We start from the raw sequence: 20,914 nt of genomic DNA, 5'->3' as shown, positions 1-20,914 counted from the left end.
TTCCTCTTTGGAAAAGTCTATCTCTACATCTAAAATGAAGCATAAACCTTTTGCCTTTAAATATTAAATATTTTTTATTCTTGATTGTTGCATATTTTTTGAGGAGTTACATTATAGTTACCTGGGTATAAAATCTACATGAATTGTTGAGGTGTAATAGACCATAAGGGTTCAAGTTTCTTTACACTGGGGCCTCAATGTGCCTTTATTCTAAAGGCAAATCTATGTTAGTTTTAGAGTGATTAGGGGTTAGAATAACCATCAGATATTTGCTTTAAGATTGAGGGGAAATCCAAACTTTTAACGTTGTGACCAGAACAGGAAGACAGTCGAAATCTTCCAAAGAGGACATTTTTTTAGTGATAATTGTCCTGTTGTGGCTAGATAATAGAAAGTGAAGGGAAATCTCCTGAAAGGAGCACCGATGGAAAATAAATTAATAGAGGTTAATCAATCTCTACTCTATTCAAAATGAAACATAAAAATTTGGGCTTTAGATATATTTAATTATTTTTGGGTTGTTTCCATATCTTTGAGGTGTCACATTATAGCTACCCGAGTATAAAATCTATATACAACAGATCATAAGGGTTCAGGTTTCTTTACCCTGTTGCCTCAATGTGCCATTTTTAAAGCCAAAGCTTTCTGTAATTTTAGAGTGATGAGAGGTTAGAACCACCAGAGTTTCACTAAGAATTAAAGAAAAACCAAAACTTTGAGTTGTGACCAGAACAGGAAGAGAGGGGACATTATCCAATTGGGACACTTGTTCCAATGATAACCATTCTGTTGTGTCTATATACTAAGACATGAAATGAAATCTCTCCAATGGGACTGATGTCACATTATTGATACCTAGGTATGAAACATACAGGGTACATTAATTGTTGAGGTATAACAGACCATAGGGGTTTAGGTTTCTTTACAGTGGAGCCTCAATGTGCCATTATTTTGTGATGTTTCCCTGCAGTATACACAGACTAACTGACAATCTATGGACCACCAATAATTGATTCAGGCAATACATAGTTAATCCTGACCTTCAGAATGCACAACACTGTCATTGACATTCAGGTAACTGAGTGCATGCATTGAAGTACTGAGTGCCGTTGATGTCAATTTGGTAATTACTGACTGGTACAAGGCCATGTTGCAAGGATGCCAGACCACCGCATCCCCAAACAGCTCCTCTATGGTGAGCTGTCTCAAGGAATGTGATCACGCAGGGGACAAAAGAAGTGATACGCAGCCACGTTGAAAGCCTCTCTCAAGTCCCTATTGACACCACCTCCTGGGAAACCCTGGCCCCGATCGACATGGCACACACTGATCCACCAAGGCTGTCAGACATCTGAGTCCAGAAGGACAACCATACCACAAGAGAAGCAAGATCTGCAAGAGAAAAGAGCATAGAAGAGACACATGTCTGCCTGGTATGTGGCAGAACATTCCGTGCCCGTATTGGTCTTAACAGCTACCTACGGACAAACCGTGGACAGCAAACAACCTGTTAGATGTCAAGGTCCTCTTTAAAAATGACGGATGAACATCATCAGCAGTTGATTTCAGATGGTTAATCACTGACTGGTACAAGGAGAGTTGACCAAACTCATAATTCATCTGTCAAACTACTGGTATTACCTGGCTCCAGGCTGCGTCAGTCGGAGGTGGCACAGGAGTGGACACTGACAGTGATGAAACAGTGACATTCAGGTAACTGCTGAGACTTCCATTGATTGCTGCCGATGCCAGGCTTTGACTCATTGACTGGAAATCCGAGTATGACAGATCACCTACATAACGAGAACTACTTATCAGTGGGCTGTTGAACAATGTACAGTGCATAAATATCACAATATTACTATGAACCAGGACTATAAATTGGATGTCCACCTACTTAGTGGCAAAACAGTTTTCTGCAACACACAATTGTGAATGGGCCCTGCTAGAAGATCTCTCCAAAGTAAAGGAATCCCTCTCCTATACAGCTGTCACTAGAATAAGTTTCACTATTGGAATGTTTCTTCAGTTTACCAGTCCTTAAATGTGGTGGCTGTTATAATTTTTTTAGATTTTTGATTTTTTTAAAATGTATTTTCTTTCCTTTTGGGAAACCAGTAAAAGATGACTGCTGTAAACACCCCTCTCAGTGTTTAATGGTTTCTCTCAACACTCCAACTGCCATTTTTTCTGGACAGCTTGGTCGGTTAACAGAAGCTGAAAAAGAACAAACTTACTGGCAGGATGACTAGGTGATAATAAAGAAGAATAGGTTTAAAAAAAGAAAACAACTGCAACCATCACACCTAAGAAACGGCAAGCTGCAAGATATTTGTTTTTGTTTTTGGGTTCAATGCCCCATCCAAAAAATGTAAACACTGCACTCCAGGTCTTAAATATGATTCACAAACACCCTTCACAGCAAGCCAGAAAAGGCAGTATACACAAGGCCCTACATACAGTATATGTGCCATGATAAAATTATCTAAAGATGCAGTTAATTTGCCAAAGGTGTGCATCTAAGCTACAGTAGTTATTAATAATACTGCACAAGGGGAACGAGATCCACTACTCTACACTACCATCATGGCACATTTATATGCATAAGGTGATTGTAGCCATATACAAGCACTTATAAGAACACGTGTGAATACTTTTTGGGATACTTTAATTTGCACTAAGTTTATTTTCCAGAAAAAAACTTTTGGAATATCAACTCCCTTCTCGGAGTAGTAAAAAATCTTTCTTAGAAATTGAAATGGTTTTCCAAAATTAATTTCCAAAAAGGAATTACAAAACTAGGGACATAACCCATCCTATCATTGTATTTAAGGAACGCCCTTTGATCTTTCTTTACCTGTGGAGTTGTTGGAATTTGAGTTTATCTGGTTTGCAGGCGGATCTGAGATTTCGACAGAGACACTGAGTCCTCCTGTTGCTCTCTTCCTTCGTCTGGATCCCTCCGGTATGATCTTAGTGATACGAATTTTGCTGGCAGGAATCTTCAGGAAGAGTGCCAGGTTCCTGACAAGGTTCTGTCCGTAAAACTGATCTACTGTCATTGCAGGCAGATTAAAGGCAAGAACAATGAGGGGAGATGTGCGTATTTCCACCAGGGAAGATCCTCGGACCAGGACATACAGCATATTGTAGTCTCTGTCAAAGAAGTTTTCTCCAAGCACCGAAGAGCTCAGCCGTGGCATATACTGACCTTTTAAACAGATAACACAAATTAGAACGAAGTTAAAATGTTGTTATGGTTTTCTAGTGCAGATTTTTTTTTTTTTTTGCAGAGATAAATGTGAACCGCTTTGTATGGGTTGGAGTTAGGGGCAGATCAGGCTGGTTCGCTCACACACAGCAGTTTATTCATTTCAGATAAACATCTCTGTGATTAGAAATGATTAGTTCTGGTTAACTGGATGATCCATGGTTCATGTAGAGCAGTGTGCTCCGTGAACCAATAAGTTAGAACAGTAGGTGCAGCGGGAACCCCCTGCAGTAGGAAACCTGTGATCAAGGGATTGCGTATCACAGTAGTTCCTTAGTAGCGCAGCAATGTCTCTAGGAGCAGGACTGGTGCAATCATAAGGCAGTTTAAGCAGATGCCTTAGGGCTCCAGGAAGGGCAGGCTGAGTAAAATCTGAATACCCTGTCACTTGCTTGCAGACACATGCTTTAACACATGCATGGCCGCTATAGAGGCTGGGAGTGTGTGTATTTTTTTAAACCTGATGGATGAGGCTTTCAATGTGGAAGTGATACAAGTGGCTGAGGAGCCCTGATGCCACCCTCCCACCATGTTCACCGGGCTCCGCGGTCCCACCTGTGGGCCCCGTGCAATCATGGCAGGTGTCACTTGGAAGAGAGACAGGAGCTCAACAGACCTATATCCAATAAGTCTCCTTCCTGTGCACAGAGTTGGGAGTGACGTGTATGATGTCACTTCCTGGTCCTGATCTGTCAATCACCGGGATTAGTGCTTGGTGAAGTGGCTGATAGAGCACTAAGGCCGCGTACACACGGGCGGACTGTCTGGCCAACTAAGTCCGTCAGACAATCCGACAGACAGTCCGTCCTACTTTTGAATGAATGGACTTGACCACACACGATGAACAGACAGTCCGCTGAAAGCTTGCGCGATGACGTGTACAGCACGTATGACGGGACTAGAAATACGACGTCCAATACACTGCAATGCAACCTTCGGCCGTGTAAATCCTTTCTAAGCATGCACCATACTTAGTCCGTCCAACTTGCCTACACACGAGCGGACTGTCCGCTGAAACCAAAGTTGGACGGACAATATTACGGAAATTCCGAAAGACTTAGTCCGCCAGACTGTCCGCTGAAAAAGTCCGCTGAAGCCCACACACAAGCGGATTGTCCGCTGAAACACGTTTCAGCGGACCAAGTCCGTCAGACAGTCCGCCCGTGTGTACGCGGCCTAATTCTGTGTTCTATCAGCTGCAGTGGTGTAGAGGAGACATCCAGGGTCCAATGACCCAGGATGTCTCATAAAGAGAACCTGTCACCTATATGCTATCACATGTGATAGCACTAAAGTAATGTAAAAATAAAAATAGATTTGAAAACGGCTTTTAAAGCGCTGTCTATTAAAAAAATATAGGGTACTGAAGTTTTTTGCCATTTAATGGACACATGCAATTTTAAGTTTTGACATCCTAGGTATCTATTTCTATGTAACAGCCTCATCTTTTATATGTTAGCAAAAACTGGGTAATAAATTGCATTTATTTGCCTAAAACTTAACTTTAGTGTATGTTTATTGAAATTTTGAGTTTAATAAATAATTATCGTATAACACAAAACATTGGAACTACTATTTTATTTTTATTCTCCACAATGTCTGTTTTCAGAAAATATATGTTGTTTTTTGTGGGTTTTAAGCAATCTTCAGCCCCAAAATGTCAGCAAAATGCACCTTCACCTAAGTAGACAAAAATCCTTGCACCGGCCTTGCTTAGGGGGAATCCTCTTGTGTGATATTTCTTCTCCAAGCATGATTATCTTATAAGTATAGATTTGTTACTCACTTTGTTAAAACTATTAAAGTGGTACTCAACTCTCCCCACCACCATGTTTTTTCCACTTACCTGTTATGCTTTATGCTCTTCAAAGCACATATTCACACACACACAGCCACACAGAGGGTCCTACACCATTATCTTGGTCCTCTCCATCTGGCTGCTTTATTTGGCTGTAGCAGCTCAAATAATGTGCTGGACCCATTCCCAGCCCCCCCCCCCCCCCCCCTTACGGCCACCCAGCTACTCCATGTGCCGATCCTGCAGACTCCCGGGAGATGTAATGTAAGTATCTCAGGGGGCTGCAGGACCATATACACCTCATTCTACCCGAAGGACTAGAAATAATTAGAAAATATATATAAAAAACAAACTGTGTTTAATATAACAAATTAACTATTCTGTCTGAGTAACTAATACGGGAAACTTTACTGATTTTCTGATTAGCTGATCTCGTAACCCAAACAATCAGAGTGATTTGGTGTCCATATATGCCCCGCTTTATGATAACTGAGGGTCAGCAGTAGCTATGCTGTATCCCCGGTCCTCTTTAATTATTTTTTCACCAGAAACAATTCTGGGTCACTGACCTTTGAACAAGTACACAAATCAGAGTTGTGGCATCACATTGCCTTCACTTGTATACTTGTGTTCCAGGAAAATGACTAAAAGTATTGCAACAACAATACAACTTCATAACAGATTTCCTCTTATGCCACCATAATGCTACATGCATTGTCAACGTATTAATTATTACACATACACTGATTTACCTTGGTAGGTTGGCTCTTTGAGAGTAAAATCAGAAGATCCCTTCCATTCTATATTAGTTGGGTTTATATAGACATTGTTCACATAAACATCCAGACGCTGGGGATTTGAGAAGTAGATTCCAACAAGAACAGACTAAAAGAAAACAGATATTAGTATGAAATCTGACCTATCTGATAGGACAGTAATTAAGTATAAAAATAAAAGATGAAGATCCTTCAAAGAACTCCCTTGTCATAGAGATCGTCTAATTTTCAAGTTCTAGTTTAGTCAGTTCTTGTTTTTCCTAAATAGAAGTTCAAAATTTTTTACAAGGGCCTTTTGAGGAGTCCAGTGATATCACAAGTCCTTCTTCCACAGCTATACGGAATGGTAATTACAGTATGTGAAGCTGTGTAAATGCATTGCAGTGCTGTAATGCTCTAGGCCCAGGTGGCTCCATGACAGCCTGAGCTCAGATGAAGGGGTTTAAAGGACTTTCGCCATCATTCAACCATGAGGACTGAGGACAGCTAGTTATTTCTAGTGATGAAAAATAATTACTGATGGTGACAGTGTTGAATTTCTCATTTTAATTTATCTTGTAATTGGCTATTTTTTTGTCACAGGATCTCACTGCCCCAGAGGGAACTCCAATGCATATGTGCTAATCGATGTACCAGTACATAGCTAAGCCAACAGCTGCCACCCAGTAACTGTACCGTGGGCGGGCGACAAGTGGTTAAAATGTAACTTTACCTTTCTGTCACACCTCAGAAGGCAGAAGTGGTGATATTATCTACTTTGTAGACCTTTATTCCTCATTTGTTGGATTATGCCTGCAATATCTCCATCAGCTATTCTCAACCAGGGTTCTGTGGAACCTTATGGTTCCTCATGAGGTTGCTAGGGTTCCATAAGCTGTGGCTGTTTTGATGATGTCTGCATAAATCTGAAGCCAGCATCACTCGGTAGAGCCAGAAGCACGACACCAATGATTTCATTTTAGCCGTCTAGAATGGTGCTGTGTATACCACCAATGTATGGTGCATTTTTTTCAAATGGTCACCAACAAATTACTTTTAGCAGAGGTTCCCTGAGACCGAAAACTTTTTTTTATGTGTTCCTCTGGAGTAAAAAGGTTGAGAATGGCTCATCTTCATTAAGGCTTCAAAAACATGTAGCCCGGCTTCTGTGTCTATAGAAATACTCTCTATTCAGTATGGGAAGTTATACAGCTATCTGTACAACTGCAGCTTATAATTAAAACATATGTTGTGATCTTCTATAGACAAGGTGTATTTACAGATTCTTCATGATAATGAGCCCAGTTTGGACACATCCACTGGGCCCAGCTGAGGCTCGGTTCACACAGGGGCGACTTGTCCAGGCGACTTCGCCGCCTGACAAGTCGCTCCCCGTTCTGTACCATGGAACTGTTCTAATAGGAGCGACTCAAGTCGTTCCGACTTAGAAATAGGTTCCTGTACTACTTTTGCGGCGACTTCGGGCGACTTGCATTGACTTCTATACAGAAGTCGTTTTGCAAGTCGCCACTGAGGTCGCGGCAGATCGCGGCGCTGCAAGTCGTGCCGCGTACTGTGTGAACCGAGCCTGACACTTCAAGATTCTGTATAATATTTTTCATATACTTTCTATTGGTTCTTAATTTTAATTTATCCTTTGATTATTATTTTTTAGATTATTCTCAACTGTTAATAATTAGTTATGAATTCTACATTTTTAGTTCCACGCTGGATAAATAAAAGAAAAAAATATATGTATAAATATATAGTAATGAATAACCATGTGGGCTGAAATAGGTTGGAGATAGTGGCATGGAACTTGTGGCTGTTCTGTGTGTTTTTTATTTGGTTTAGTAATTATGTTTTTTGCTAAGCTCCTCCTCTCTCTTTTGCCCATAGTCCTTTAAATTGTGTACATAGGATACACTACAGTACAATACATTGGATACCATGATTACGTGACTTGAGAAGGCGCATGTATGTGAAACGCGTTGTCAGAGCAATGTTCTGGGCAATCACAGTGCGTTCCACCTGCGGTTCATCCGTTACAGTGTTCTATCAGAATACCGCTACTAATCAGAAAATGTCAACGAAACTGACGTTCCTACCAAACATGCTTACTGTGCATGCACTATGCATACCAATGTGTGGCTATGCATTCCAATAGGTTTCCTAATCAGACAGAACACAGCGGCAGAAGCAGACATGTTGTTACACCCAGCCAAGTATACCATTTCACACTCACCTTTTATACTGAAATACAGTATTTTTACATCTGTGACACTGTTTTGATGTTGCAATGCAGCTACCAGCCTGCAGTCAGAAGGTGCTGATGGCCATCCTGGTACACCCCGCACTGCTCAGCACCAAACTGATAGTCATTTGGCGCTGACGGACATTTTTCAACACCCTCACTCTGTCGCGGTGAAATAGTCTATTTTAGTACATAAGGTGAGTTTACCGCTAAAATAAGTGTGAAATGAAAGACTTGGCTGGATGTAACAAGATGTCAGCTGCTGCCTTCATGTTCTGTCAGATTAGGAACAATATTGAAATGCATAGCGGGCATGTTGGAACGCATAGCTCAAGCATTTTTTTGTTCGCAACGTCACTTCCATTGCATTTTCTGATGGGTAGCGGTATTCTGATAGAATAACAGCTACTCCCCAACCTGATCAGTATCTGGCGCGGCCCACTGACGTCATCTTCAGCATCTGAAGGTGGAGTGCTGCAGCCCCATACAAAGGAATTCCATTCTTCCAGCAGATCCATTCCTGCAGCTACTCTGGTCTGAAACCGCTGCATGGCACACAGTGCTTTCTATTTTCCAAAGGATGATTTCAGCAGTTCACTCATTGCAGAGACTTAACAGCCAAGGGTTCATTACACAATTTCTAACAGCCAGCAAGTAGCCTTATAACTTCACACCTAAAGTGGGTCAGATGTTTTTGCCTTGTTTTACCACAGTGTACTTTTATATCTGTTGACAGCACTACAAACCTGTGCATATGCCAAATATTTGAAGTTTTATATGGCTTAATAAACTTTTGATGCTTACAATAATTACTTCAGTGGAATCTATTGTCTTATGGTATTAGCACTGCAATCCGCAATCTGTGCATGGACATACTTTAGCGTTCCAATGGCTTTTATAAGGTTTTTTGACGCTGAAGATTCTGTATAAGCGCAGGGGCAAACTAAAATTCTTATGTATCCTATTTACCAAGGTCAGCCTTAACAGTCAATAAGGGAGACATCATCCTCAAATTGTACATAACCCACTTGCCGGTGAACTTACTTTGGTGTTATCTGTGTTAAGTAGCTTAAGGCGCATGTTCTGGGGACTGGTGCTTGTGTAAAAGATATCAAATGACTTATTTGTTGCCACTATGGAGTGAAATAAAGAAACTCTTTTTTGGCAGGTATAGCCTCCGCACCAGCCGTGGTCTTGGGGCCCTGTAAGAAGAACAAAACATTGATCTGTATGGGTAACCAACACAATATACATAGTTGGGCAGAGGATGCCATAAGCACAGCAAGTTTTATATTTTAATTAGATTCCAACTTTCATATTTAAGCTGACATTTTCCAGGGCAGTTTTTAGTCTGATTGGTGGCTATAGGGAAACAATCACAGCTCTCAGCAGTTAAACTTTAAGGCTGGATTCACACCTATGCATTTTTAGTGCTTTTTGCATTTTGCAGATTTGCACTACAGAATGTGTTCTATAGGAAGCCATGTTAAATGGACTGTAGTGCAAATCTGCAAAATGCAAAAAGCACTAAAAATGCATAGGTGTGAATCCAGCCTAATGCATGAGATCTGCGGAGAACAGATTATTTATTGCATTTTATCATCAGAGCGTAAATCTTAGAGAGACATTAAAGCGGTTCTTAAACCTATAAACAAAAATTCCATTGCAACTGTAGCTGCTGACTTTGAATAATTTGACTCTTTCCTGTCCAGAGATCCAGTCTATCCTCACCCAAGCCAGCCCTTCGGCTGTCTTCGGGTCCAGGCAGTGGCATGTTTACTTTGGGAAGCTGGCTGTGACTACTTGCAACTTCCCAGCCAGCTTCCCACCGCTCATGTGTGAGCAAGTTGCACTTTGTGCATGGCCCTGCAGCCTTCTGGGACCTGTGACATGTCCCAGAAGGCTGTGGGGGAAGGGGAGGCAAACTCAGATTGCCGCGGTGACCAGAAGTGGGAGCAGGTACCTGGCAAAACCAGGCACCCGTCTTCCCCCCAAAACATAAAGTGCCAAAAAATAAAGAGGAGTGGAAGGAGGAAGACCGGCAGAACTTCCCTTTTTGGGTGACGTTCAGCTTTAATGAGCCTTATCATGGGATTCAAAATCCCATGAGCTTGTGCTGCAATACAATAAATGTATTCTTGCCTCAGCATTCCCAGGCTTCCATAAGAAGGCGCAATGGTACCACCCAAACCAGAATCTAGAGAGTCATGTATTATTTCCATCTTTGGGAGCACTAGCTAACAAGCAGACCATTTCTTTCAAAGTCTATTTTAATCTGCAAGATTCATTTAAAGAAAGCAATACTGATTCTCTGCTGGTGTGAGAAAAACAGTAGGAAAAAATATTATTTGATCCCCTGCAGATTTTGTAAGTTTGCCCACGTACAAAGAAATGAAGGGTCTATCATTTTTATCATAGGTGTATTTTAAAGCAAAATATGACTTAGTACTTGGTAGAGAAACCCTTGTTGGCAAGCACAGAAGGTAAGATATTTCTGGTAGTTGTTTACCAGGTTTGCACACATCTCAGGAGGGATTTTGGGACACTCTTCTTTAAAGATCGTCTCTAAATCCTTAAGGTTTCATGGCTGTTGCTTGGCAACTCGAAGTTTCGGCTCTCTCCATACATTTTCTAGGCCACTTTTCATGACCTTAATGTGTTTCTTCTTCAGCCACTCCTTTTTTCCCTCGGAGGTTTTACTTTGGGTCATTGTCATACTGGAAGACCCACCCACAACCCATCTTCAGTTTTCTGGTTGAGGGAAGAAGGTTCTCATCCAAGCTTTTACAATTAATGTGGCAAAGTCGGCATGTACCTTTAGCAGAGAAACAGCCCCAAAGCATCATGTTTCCACCTCCATGCTTGACTGTGGGGATGGTGTTCTTAGGGTCATATTCTGCATTTTCTTCCTCCAAACAAGGCGAGTTGAGTTACATTTTGGTCTCATCTGACCACAGCACTTTCTACCAATCCTTCTCTGAAGATGTTCATTGGCATGACTACATGTGCCGTCTTGAGGAGGGGGACTCACCATATTTGGAGGAAGAAAAATGCTGACTATGACACTAAGAACAGCATCCCTACAGTCAAGCACAGAGTTGGAAACATTATGCTTTGGGACTGTTTCTCTGCTAAAGGCACAGACCGATTTTGCAGTATTGAGGGCCAATGGATGGGGCAATGTATTGTAAATTCTAGGATGTTCTTACCTTAGCCAGAACACTGATGATGGGTCATGGATGAGTCTTTCAGCATGACAATGACCTAAAACATACCATCGAGGCAACAAAGGATTGACTCAACAAGAAGTACATTAAGGTCATGGAGTGGCCTAGTCAGTCTCCAGACCTTAACCCTATAGGAAATTTATAGAGGGAGCTGAAACTTCAAGTTGCCAAGCAACAGCCAAGAACCTTAAAGAGGAACTGCAGTCTGCTCACATATGTAATAAAAACATCTTTGCAATTCTGAAGCTTCCCTCCAACCACTTTGCATATTATTTTATATACTTGCCAAATATGCTGCATAAATCTCCCTCCAGGTCTGGCTGCATCCATTTTAACTGTGGGCAGCTGAAGCTGCTACCTGTTCACTTGCTGGATTTATACGGACACACAGAGGCACACCTCCAGCTCTGCAGCTTTCATTGGCCCTCTTATGACTCATCCCCCTCCCTTCCTGGTAAATTCTCAGAGAGCTGTGCATGATAAGCCATAAGTCATAAGCCTAGGCTTTTTACCAGAGCAGAAACAGGAAGTGGGCTGTATAAGGTATTTACTGGTAGAAAAAAATGTTTTACTATCCAAAGATAAAACAACAAAATTTAATAGATGGAAAGTTAAACAAGATGACTGAAGTTCCGCTTTAACCACTTGCCGACCAGCCGCCAACGTTACACGATAGAAGGTCGGCTCTCCTGTGCAAATCTCCGTAGCTGTAACTGTAGATGCAGTTGCGGGTGGGCGCGGCCGATGCGTGCTGCATGAGCATGCCAGTGGGTGACTTGATGTCTGCCGGCGACTCGCAACTGCCCATTACAGAGGCAGAAGAGAGAACTGCCTTTGATTCCCCATTCTGCTAGATGACATAACAGAGATCTACTGTTCCCAGTGATCGGGAACAGTAATCTCTATCATGTCCCTGGATGCCCATCCAGCCCTACAGTTAGTGCACACCTAGAGAACAGTTAACCTATTGATCGCCCCCTAGTGTGAACCCCTTCCCTGCCAGTGTAAATGTTTACATTGATAAGTACATTTTAATAGCACTGATCAATGTAATAATGTAACTTGTCCCCAAAAAGTGTCAGTTGGGGTCAGATTTGTCCACCACAATGTTGCAGTCCCGCTAAAAATTGCAGTAAAACAAATAAAAAAAAATAAAAGTCACTAAATCTATCCAATAGTTTGTAGACACAATAAATTTTGCACAAACCAATCAATATACGTCTATATAGCACAGGGGTTTGCTACCAAAGTTATCATGTTAAGTATTGCATTGTTTCTTAAGTAAGGGTTTGGCTCCCTCTAGTGACCGCTGAAACTTTATCAGGATCTTCTCTCATTTAAGAGGCAAACAGTTATGCATTGTGGGATATGTTTGAGGAGGAAGTGACTCATGTTGTTAACTCACTTTGGGAACTACTGGACCCACAATGGCAAGTCAAGGAACAGCCTGCAGGGAGCAGTAATAAAAGGGACAGCATGGCCCTCTTTTGGCCTCTCCGGGCGCCATTCAACAACCAGCTGGGAGGTCTCTGTGTGTGGGACCAAAGGACTGCGTCCTACCTGGCGGGGAGTGGGATCGCCAGCCTCTGAGGGGCTTCGGGATACAGTCCCACCAGCTCAGCAAGCGGATCGGTGTGCAGTGCCAGGACATCTGGAAGTTTCCTGCATCTCAGCTATCTGGAGGAGCGGTACAGCGCAACGGTGCCATCTTTTCATCAGACGGAAACATCCAGGAGGAGAGTCCGGAGGGAGCCTCACAGCCTCTGGGTCTATTGTGGTGAGATGGCACCTGCCAATTTCAGTAGAGTGCACTATTTGCTGAGTGAGTTATTTACAGACTGCTGGTAAAACTTGTAGTCCCACAGAAGTGATCTTACCTATTCACAGACCGCATACAACTGAACTATAGGGATTATTATTCCCTGTGCTATAAAGTCAGTTTTATATTACACTCACAGATAAGGAGGAAGTGTCACAGGAGCTCTGTTTCTTCAGTTAAACAGTTATCAGCGCATCATTGATTCTACAGTTTGCTTTCTTTCTGCTTCCCTGTTGGATTACAAATACTGCAGTTTAACCACTTGCCGACCAGCGCACGCCGATGTACGTCGGCAGATTGGCATGGGCAGGCAAATGGGCGTACCTGTACGTCCCTTTAAATTTGCCCGCGCTGGTCGGGACCTCCGTGAGTCCGGTCGCGGGACCCGCAGACTCGATCACCGCGGGCATACCCGCGATCGTCTCACGGAGCGGCCGAATGAAGAAATGCCGTTGTAAACAGAATTTCTCCATTCTGCCTAGCAACTAGTGACGCTGATCTCTGCTCCATGTGATTGGAGCAGAGATCAGTGTTCACTAAATTAAAGCCCAACCCCCCCACAGTTAGTAACACACCCCTAGGAACACTTAACCCCTACACTGCCACCCACTGGTTAACCCTTTCACTGCCAGTGTCATTTACACAGGAATCACTGCATTTATATAGCAGTGATTACTGTATAAATGACAATGGTCCCAAAAATGTGTCAAAAATGTCCGATGTGTCCGCCACAATGTCGCAGTCACAATAAAAATCGCTGATCGCCGCCATTACTAATAAAAAAAATAATAAAAAATTATTAACAAAAATGCCATAAAACTATCCCTATTTTGTAAACGCTATAACTTTTGCGCAAAGCAATTAATAATCGCTTATTGCGATTTTTTTTTACCAAAAATATGTAGAAGAATACGTATCGGCCTAAACTGAGGGAAAAAAATGTTTTTTTATATATTTTGGGGGATATTGATTATAACAAAAAGTAAAAAATAATGTGTTTTTTTCAAAATTGTCCCTCTATTTTTGTTTATAGAGCAAAAAATAAAAACCGCAGAGGTGATCAAATACCACCAAAATAAAGCTCTATTTGTGGGAAATTTTGTTTGGGAGCCATGTCGCACGACCGCGCAATTGTCAGTTAAAGCGACGCAGTGCCGAATCGCAAAAAGTGGTCTGGTCTTTGACCAGTAAAATGGTCCGGTCTGTAAGTGGTTAAACTACAGGCTAGCTGAAGATACCTGGAGAAAGGGAACTTTCATCATCTTCTGCAAAGCATCACAGCTCTACTTTATAGTTTTAACATTGAATCACCACCTAGGGGGAGCCCTTGAGTATAGATTAAAAATTGCAAAGTATTATTCAATGTGAGAAATAGCGTACTGCGATTTGGTGTGTGTATTGAGGCTTCAGTGGGAAGGTGTTTGGTGTTTTATAGGTCTTGGGGAATATTGAGCACTTGTCCCACTGTACACCTGTCTACATATACTCACTATGGTGATTATTGAATCCACAGTTTTCATATCCATACTGATCATTATCAACTGTCATTTATTGTTTGTATTTGGACACATTGTTCATTGTGTTTAATATCCACTTTATTAAACTTTCTGAGTGGTTAATTGATATTCTGTGTGAGTCTCTATTACTCCTACAGCTGGTGAAGGGACGGGATCCAGGGCTATGGTAAATATATTTTATGGTTTGTCATTATTGTGTTTCTATCTATTGCTGGGTCCCACACTAATAAAACCAAGTAGGTGTGCCAGAGGGGTTGAGACCGTTCTTGGGGTTGAGAGGCAGGGTGCAGGATCAAACATTCATTAGCAGCTCCTGCAGGGGTAGTGCTACACCTATATACGCATTTTCTTTCTCCAATTATGTAGAAGAATATCATTTGGCCTAATCTAATGAATACATTTTTTTTATATATATATATATATATATATATATATATATATATATATATATATATATATATATATATATATATATATATATATATATATATATTTATGTATAACATTTATTTTTATTTTTTTAAATTGTCGCTCTTTGTTTATAGCGCAAAAAATAAAAATTGTAGAGGTGATCAAATACCACCAAAAGAAAGCTCTATTTGTTGGATAAAGAGAACGCCAATTTTGTTTGGGTACAATGTCGCACGACCAAACAATTGTCAGTTAAAGCGAAGCAGTGCCGTATCGCAAAAAATGGCCTGGTCATTAAGGGGGCAAATTCTTCCATAACTGATGTGGTTATGGATTTAGAGACGATCTGTAAAGAAGAGTGCACCAAAATCTCTCCTGAGATATGTGCAAACCTGGTCACCGACTACAAGAAATCTCTTACCTCGGTGCTTGCCAACAAGGGTTTTTCCACCATGTACTAAGTCATGTTTTGCTTTAAAATACACCTATGATAAAAATGATAGACCCTTCATTTCTTTGTACAGGGGCAAACTTACCAAATCAGCAGGAGATCAAATAATAAGTGTTTTGCTTGGGGATGAAATAATTATTTTACTCATTGAACTGCAACTTAATTTATAACATTTGTATTGTGGTTTTTTTTGTATTGTTGGTTGATATTCTGTCTCTATCATTTAAAATACACCTGTGATAAAAATGATAGACCCTTCATTTCTTTGTAAGTGGGCAAACTTAGAAAACCGGCAGGGAATCAAATAATTATTTAACCCACAGAGGCATCATGCTCACTGAGGTAACAACTTTATGATATTTAGCTATCTAGAGAGAATTGGATAAATCCACATTTTAAAGCACCCCTCTCTTGCAGTGGGGCTGTCCCCACACTGCATAGTTTAAATTTACATCTAGGGGACTGGGAAAAGCCATGGACGGATGCCCTCTGGCATTATTCAGACCAATTAGATTTCATTGGACATGGGGATGCCAAGGAACAGTCCACTGCCAGAAAATAGGAGAGCACCATCTACCAGGGGAGGAGGATTGGGTTATAAAAAAAGCTTTTCTCCTAGACTTAAATGAGCATTTAACCCTTGCAGTGTGGAGGAAGCTTCAAACATTTTTACTTTTCCTGGAGTTAGGCTTAAAAGTATTGCCCAATTGTTGCACTGTATATGATAATTCAATGCCTAACCATGTGAACCATTTTACGGTTTGCTCCTTTATGACCTTCAGACTAACAGTTAATGGTAGGGTGTTATATATGGGTATTTAGTAGACTAAAAGACTAAAGACTAAAAAGAATTGGCTGTGTTACCCGCAACAACCAATCAAAATACCATACCATTAATGAGATCTAAATAGCCATCTCCCAGCACAGCTACTGGGGAAAGTCGCCTTGTCTCTGTATCTGCATCCAGACTTTCAATGACGAGCATCTCATAATTCAATCCGAAACATTTATAGGCATCCCAGGATGATATGTACACACAGGTGCTATCTCTGATGATTCCTTAATAAAAAGACAAGCAGATGGAAGCATTATTATGAAAAATACATAAAAATCATTTAAAGAGAAATATCATTTTATTTTGAACTTATAATGAGTATTTGTAAGAATCATTATGAATAAAGTGAAACATGAGTTCAAGTGAAAGCAACAAAAGGGTTCCACTGGCACCCTTTCCATTTTGCTGCAACCAGGAGTGGTGAATTACATTTTACCTACAGCACCATCTGCAGCGGTTCTGGTATTCTGGTCTATTCAAGCAATAGTAACATGGCATTATGCAGATTAATGGATTGGTATAAGAATAGAAATGTTTACCTTTATTGGGAGCCACCTGTGATACAGGTATCCGGCTTCCGTTGAGACTGGTCAGCATCACTTTCGGAATTCGATAATCTCCAAGTCCCAATTTCTTGTCTCCATTCCACTGCCATTCTGACTGTGGTACTATAGCACCTATGTTCCCCAAAAAGGAACCATCAAGATCTTTCAGGAGGGTCTTCCTCTTTGCATCACAGGTCATATCGACACAGTCTGATGGGTTAGCTTTGCTGTATTTGAATAAATAAATAGTTCAGAGGAACCCAGAAATAAGGCTATATATGAATATGTCTCAATCATTTTGTGTTGCACAGCACTGAGTGTGTTACCCAAAGAGATTGTGAAAGAAATAGTACCCCATCTTCTCCTCTTCCTAATGGTGATATTGACCTTTCAGAGGGCAAGGCCAGTGCTCCCCCTTCATTAGGTTGCATCAACAAATACATTGAAATATATGTAATATTTTGGTTATCTACTGAGCATGATGGGAAAAGCAGAGGCTGGTTCATCCTAACAGTGAGATCTGCCTGCCATAATTATTTGACAGTTACATAAATAAGAATAAGATTTCATAAAAAAATAATAATAATTATATTAAGGCCCGTAGACGGGGTGTATCGGTATATTTCAAAAGCATTTGACACCGTTCCCCATAAACGCTTACTGTACAATAAGACCATAAGGCGAGTACATGGATTGAAAACTGGCTACAAGAGCGAGTTTAGAGAATGGTGATAAATGGGGAGTACTCGGAATGGTCAGGCGTGGGTAGTGGAGTCTCCCAGGGTTCTGTGCTGAGACCAATCCTATAAACAGTAAACAGTTCAATCTCTGTATTTGCGGACGATACTAAGCTAAGCAGGGAAATAACTTCTCTGCAAGATGTGGAAACCTTGCAAAAAGATCTGAACAAATTAATGGGGTGGGCAATTACATGGTAAATAAGGTTTAACCACTTCCTGACCACCTCACACCGATATACGTCGGCAGAAGGGCACGTACAGGCAAAATCACGTACCTGTACGTTGCCCTTTAAGAGGCAACGGGGGCACGCCCAGGGGAAGCTCCGTGAGTCCGGTCGCGGGTCCCGTGGACTTGATCAACGTGGGGATACCTGCAATCGCCTCACGGAGAGGAAGAACAGGGAGATGACGATGTAAACAGCATCTCCTCGTTCTGCCTAGCAAAAAGTGACACTGATCTTTGCTCCCTGTGATTGGAGCAGAGATCAGTGATCTGTAAAACACAGCCACACCCCCCACAGTTAGCAACACGCCCATAGGACACACTTAACCCCTACACTGCCACCTCCTGGTTAACCCCTTCACTGCCAGTGTCATTTACCAGTGCATTTGTATAGCACTGATTGCTGTATAAATAACAATGGTCCCAAAAATGTGTCAAAAATGTCCGATGTGCCTGCCATAATGTCGTAGTCATGATAAAAATTGCTGATCACCGCCATTTAAAATAAAATATTAATAAAAATGCCATAAAACTATTCCCTATTTTGTAAACGCTATAACTTTTGCGCAAACCAATCAATAATCGCTTATTGCGTTTTTTTTTTACCAAAAATATGTAGAAGAATATGTATCGGCCTAAATTGAGGAAACATTTTTTTTTATATATATTTTTTGGGGGGTATTTATTATAGCAAAAAGTAAAAAATAATGTGTTTTTTTCAAAATTGTCGCTCTTTTTTTGTTTATAGCACAAAAAATAAAACCCGCAGGGGTGATCAAATACCACCAAAAGAAATCTCTATTTGTGGAAAAAAATGGACGTCAATTTTGTTTGGGTACAACATTGCATGACCGCGCAATTGTCAGTTAAAGCGATGCAGTGTCGAATTGCATAAAGTGATCTGGTCAGGAAGGGGGTAAATTCTTCCGGGGCTGAAGTGGTTAATGTAGAAAAATGTAAAAAAATGCATTTGGGTGGCAAAAATATGGATGCAATCTATACACTGGGGGCAGAACCTCTGGGGGAATCTAGAATGCAAAAGGACCTGGAGATCCTAGTAGATGATAGGCTCAGAAATGACATGCAATGCCAAGCTGCTGCTAACAAAGCAAACAGAATATTGGCATGCATTAAAAAGGGGATCAACTCCAGAGATAAAATGATAATTTTCCCGCTGTACAAGACTCTGGTCCGGTCACACTTAGTGTCCAGTTCTGGGCACCAGTCCTCAGGAAGGATGTACTGGAAATGGAGCGAGTACAAAAAAGGACCACTAAGCTAATAAAGGGTCTGGAGGATATTAGTTATGAGGAAAGGTTGCGAGCACTGAAATTATTCTCTCTGGAGAAGAGACGCTTGAGAGGGGATATGATTTAAATTTACAAATACCATACTGGTGACCCCACAATAGGGATAAAACTTTTTTATGGAAGGGAGCTTAACAAGACATGTGGCCACTTATTAAAATGAGAAGAAAAGAGGTTTAACCTTAAACTACGTAGAGGGTTCTTTACTGTAAGAGGGGCAAGGATGTGGAATTCCCTTCCACAAGTGGTGGTCTCAGTGGGAGGAATCGATAGTTTCAAAAAACTATTAGATAAGCACCTGAACGACCTCAACATACAGGGATATACATTGTAATACTGACATATACAGTAATCACACTTGATGGACTTTTCTGTCTTTTTTCAACCTCACCTACTATGTAACTATGTAACTAATTGCAATAGGCCCTTTATATGACATGGAATTTTGGTGTATTTTGTTCCTCTGTTTCATTTAATTTCATATAGCATTGATATACCATTAAATTAATATTTCTTGCTTCCTAACAATGCTTATTCATTGTCTGCACTTCTGGTTGTCTGCATATTTGTTCTCATTTCTCAATAAACTTTTATGGAACTAAAGGATGTTTGATGAGGTCTGGTACTGCCTCAGATGTAGTTGAGCACATTTCATTACAGGAATCCGTACAAAGTGTGATGGGATTGGAATCAGTAAAACACAAAAGAGATGAAGTATTTTCGGCAATATTGCCATTTTGGTGACAATGATGCAATCCATCCACGCCAGTGGCAGTACGGACCATGAGGACATAAGATTAATTAAATGATTCAACATTGCTAGATAGTTAGTTGAATATAGTGCTGCAGGGTCTGCCTTGATTACCAGATAGGGAATGTATTTATGTGACCAGGATCCCCAACATTTGTCAATCACTGCCATATCCATCTTGGGTGAGCTCACCCTTTAAGAAAATAGCGAAGCTGAATTATTATCAATGGATAAAGTTGCTAAGTAGAACTTACGTCACATCTGGTCGGTGGATAAAGACTTTCTGTTCCTCCGTACTGTCCACTAGCGTCAGTCTGGAGACCTCTATGGGGTGCTGCAAGTCCTCATTTTCAGGATTGGTCATGAACATCACATTGGCCTCTCCAGAGCACACATTTTTGTAACCCACAAATATTGAATCTGAAAATGAAACAACGCTCTTAATAAATGTTTTGTCAAGGCATAAAATACACAAGACATATACATGACAGAAAATAGTTAAAAGAACAGTAAAAAGGGCTCCAGAAAACTATCAACATAATCAGGTTACTTCACTTATGCATTCATTAAAGAGAGTCTGTGATGGGGAAATAACTCTGAACTGCTTCAGGGATAGTTTTGGCTGAATGCCACTAAACCCCCCCCTTCTAACATTCCTAATGGTCAATCACTATGATGGACAGCCTTACTGGCCAATAGGAATGGGCTGTTGTAGGTATACCTACAGTAGCTGTGGGTTTTCCTGGTTCACACTGATGCATTCTTCATGAATGAACGAATGAATAAAATACTTGTATAGTGCACAATGCGAACTGAATCGCCTCTAGGCAAGAACACATGGTGCGGGTGGGGGTAAAGACACTGGAACTGCATTAAACATTTAAATACAATAGATTTTGATGCATTTCCATTGAAGTCTCTGAGGTGAAACATCACGCTGTATCATGCCGAAGTATCACAGGTACCTTCCTCAAGGTTACATCACAGTGGCATTGATGTGAACAGGCACC

General features: G+C 41.0%; 1 protein-coding gene across 1 annotated transcript in view; it reads right to left on the bottom strand.

Moving 5' to 3' along the window:
• PKHD1L1 (PKHD1 like 1) overlaps positions 1-20,914 on the bottom strand; it is a 309,471-nt gene that overhangs the window by 12,634 nt on the left and 275,923 nt on the right. The window contains exons 69-75 of the mRNA XM_077493225.1: positions 20,159-20,324; positions 16,878-17,110; positions 16,395-16,562; positions 9,123-9,280; positions 5,822-5,954; positions 2,858-3,211; positions 1,642-1,793 (exon numbers count right to left, since the gene is read on the bottom strand). Of these exons, the coding sequence (XP_077349351.1) occupies positions 1,642-1,793; positions 2,858-3,211; positions 5,822-5,954; positions 9,123-9,280; positions 16,395-16,562; positions 16,878-17,110; positions 20,159-20,324 (1,364 nt within the window). The remainder of the gene's footprint in view (positions 1-1,641; positions 1,794-2,857; positions 3,212-5,821; positions 5,955-9,122; positions 9,281-16,394; positions 16,563-16,877; positions 17,111-20,158; positions 20,325-20,914) is intronic.

This window comes from Lithobates pipiens, unplaced genomic scaffold (assembly GCF_037356315.1).
Source record: "Lithobates pipiens isolate NorthernLeopardFrog02 unplaced genomic scaffold, aLitPip1_a1.2 Scaffold_19, whole genome shotgun sequence".
NCBI lineage: Eukaryota > Metazoa > Chordata > Amphibia > Anura > Ranidae > Lithobates > Lithobates pipiens.
The sequence above is the reverse complement of the archived record's forward strand: the minus strand, read 5'-3'. Positions and strand labels throughout refer to the sequence as shown.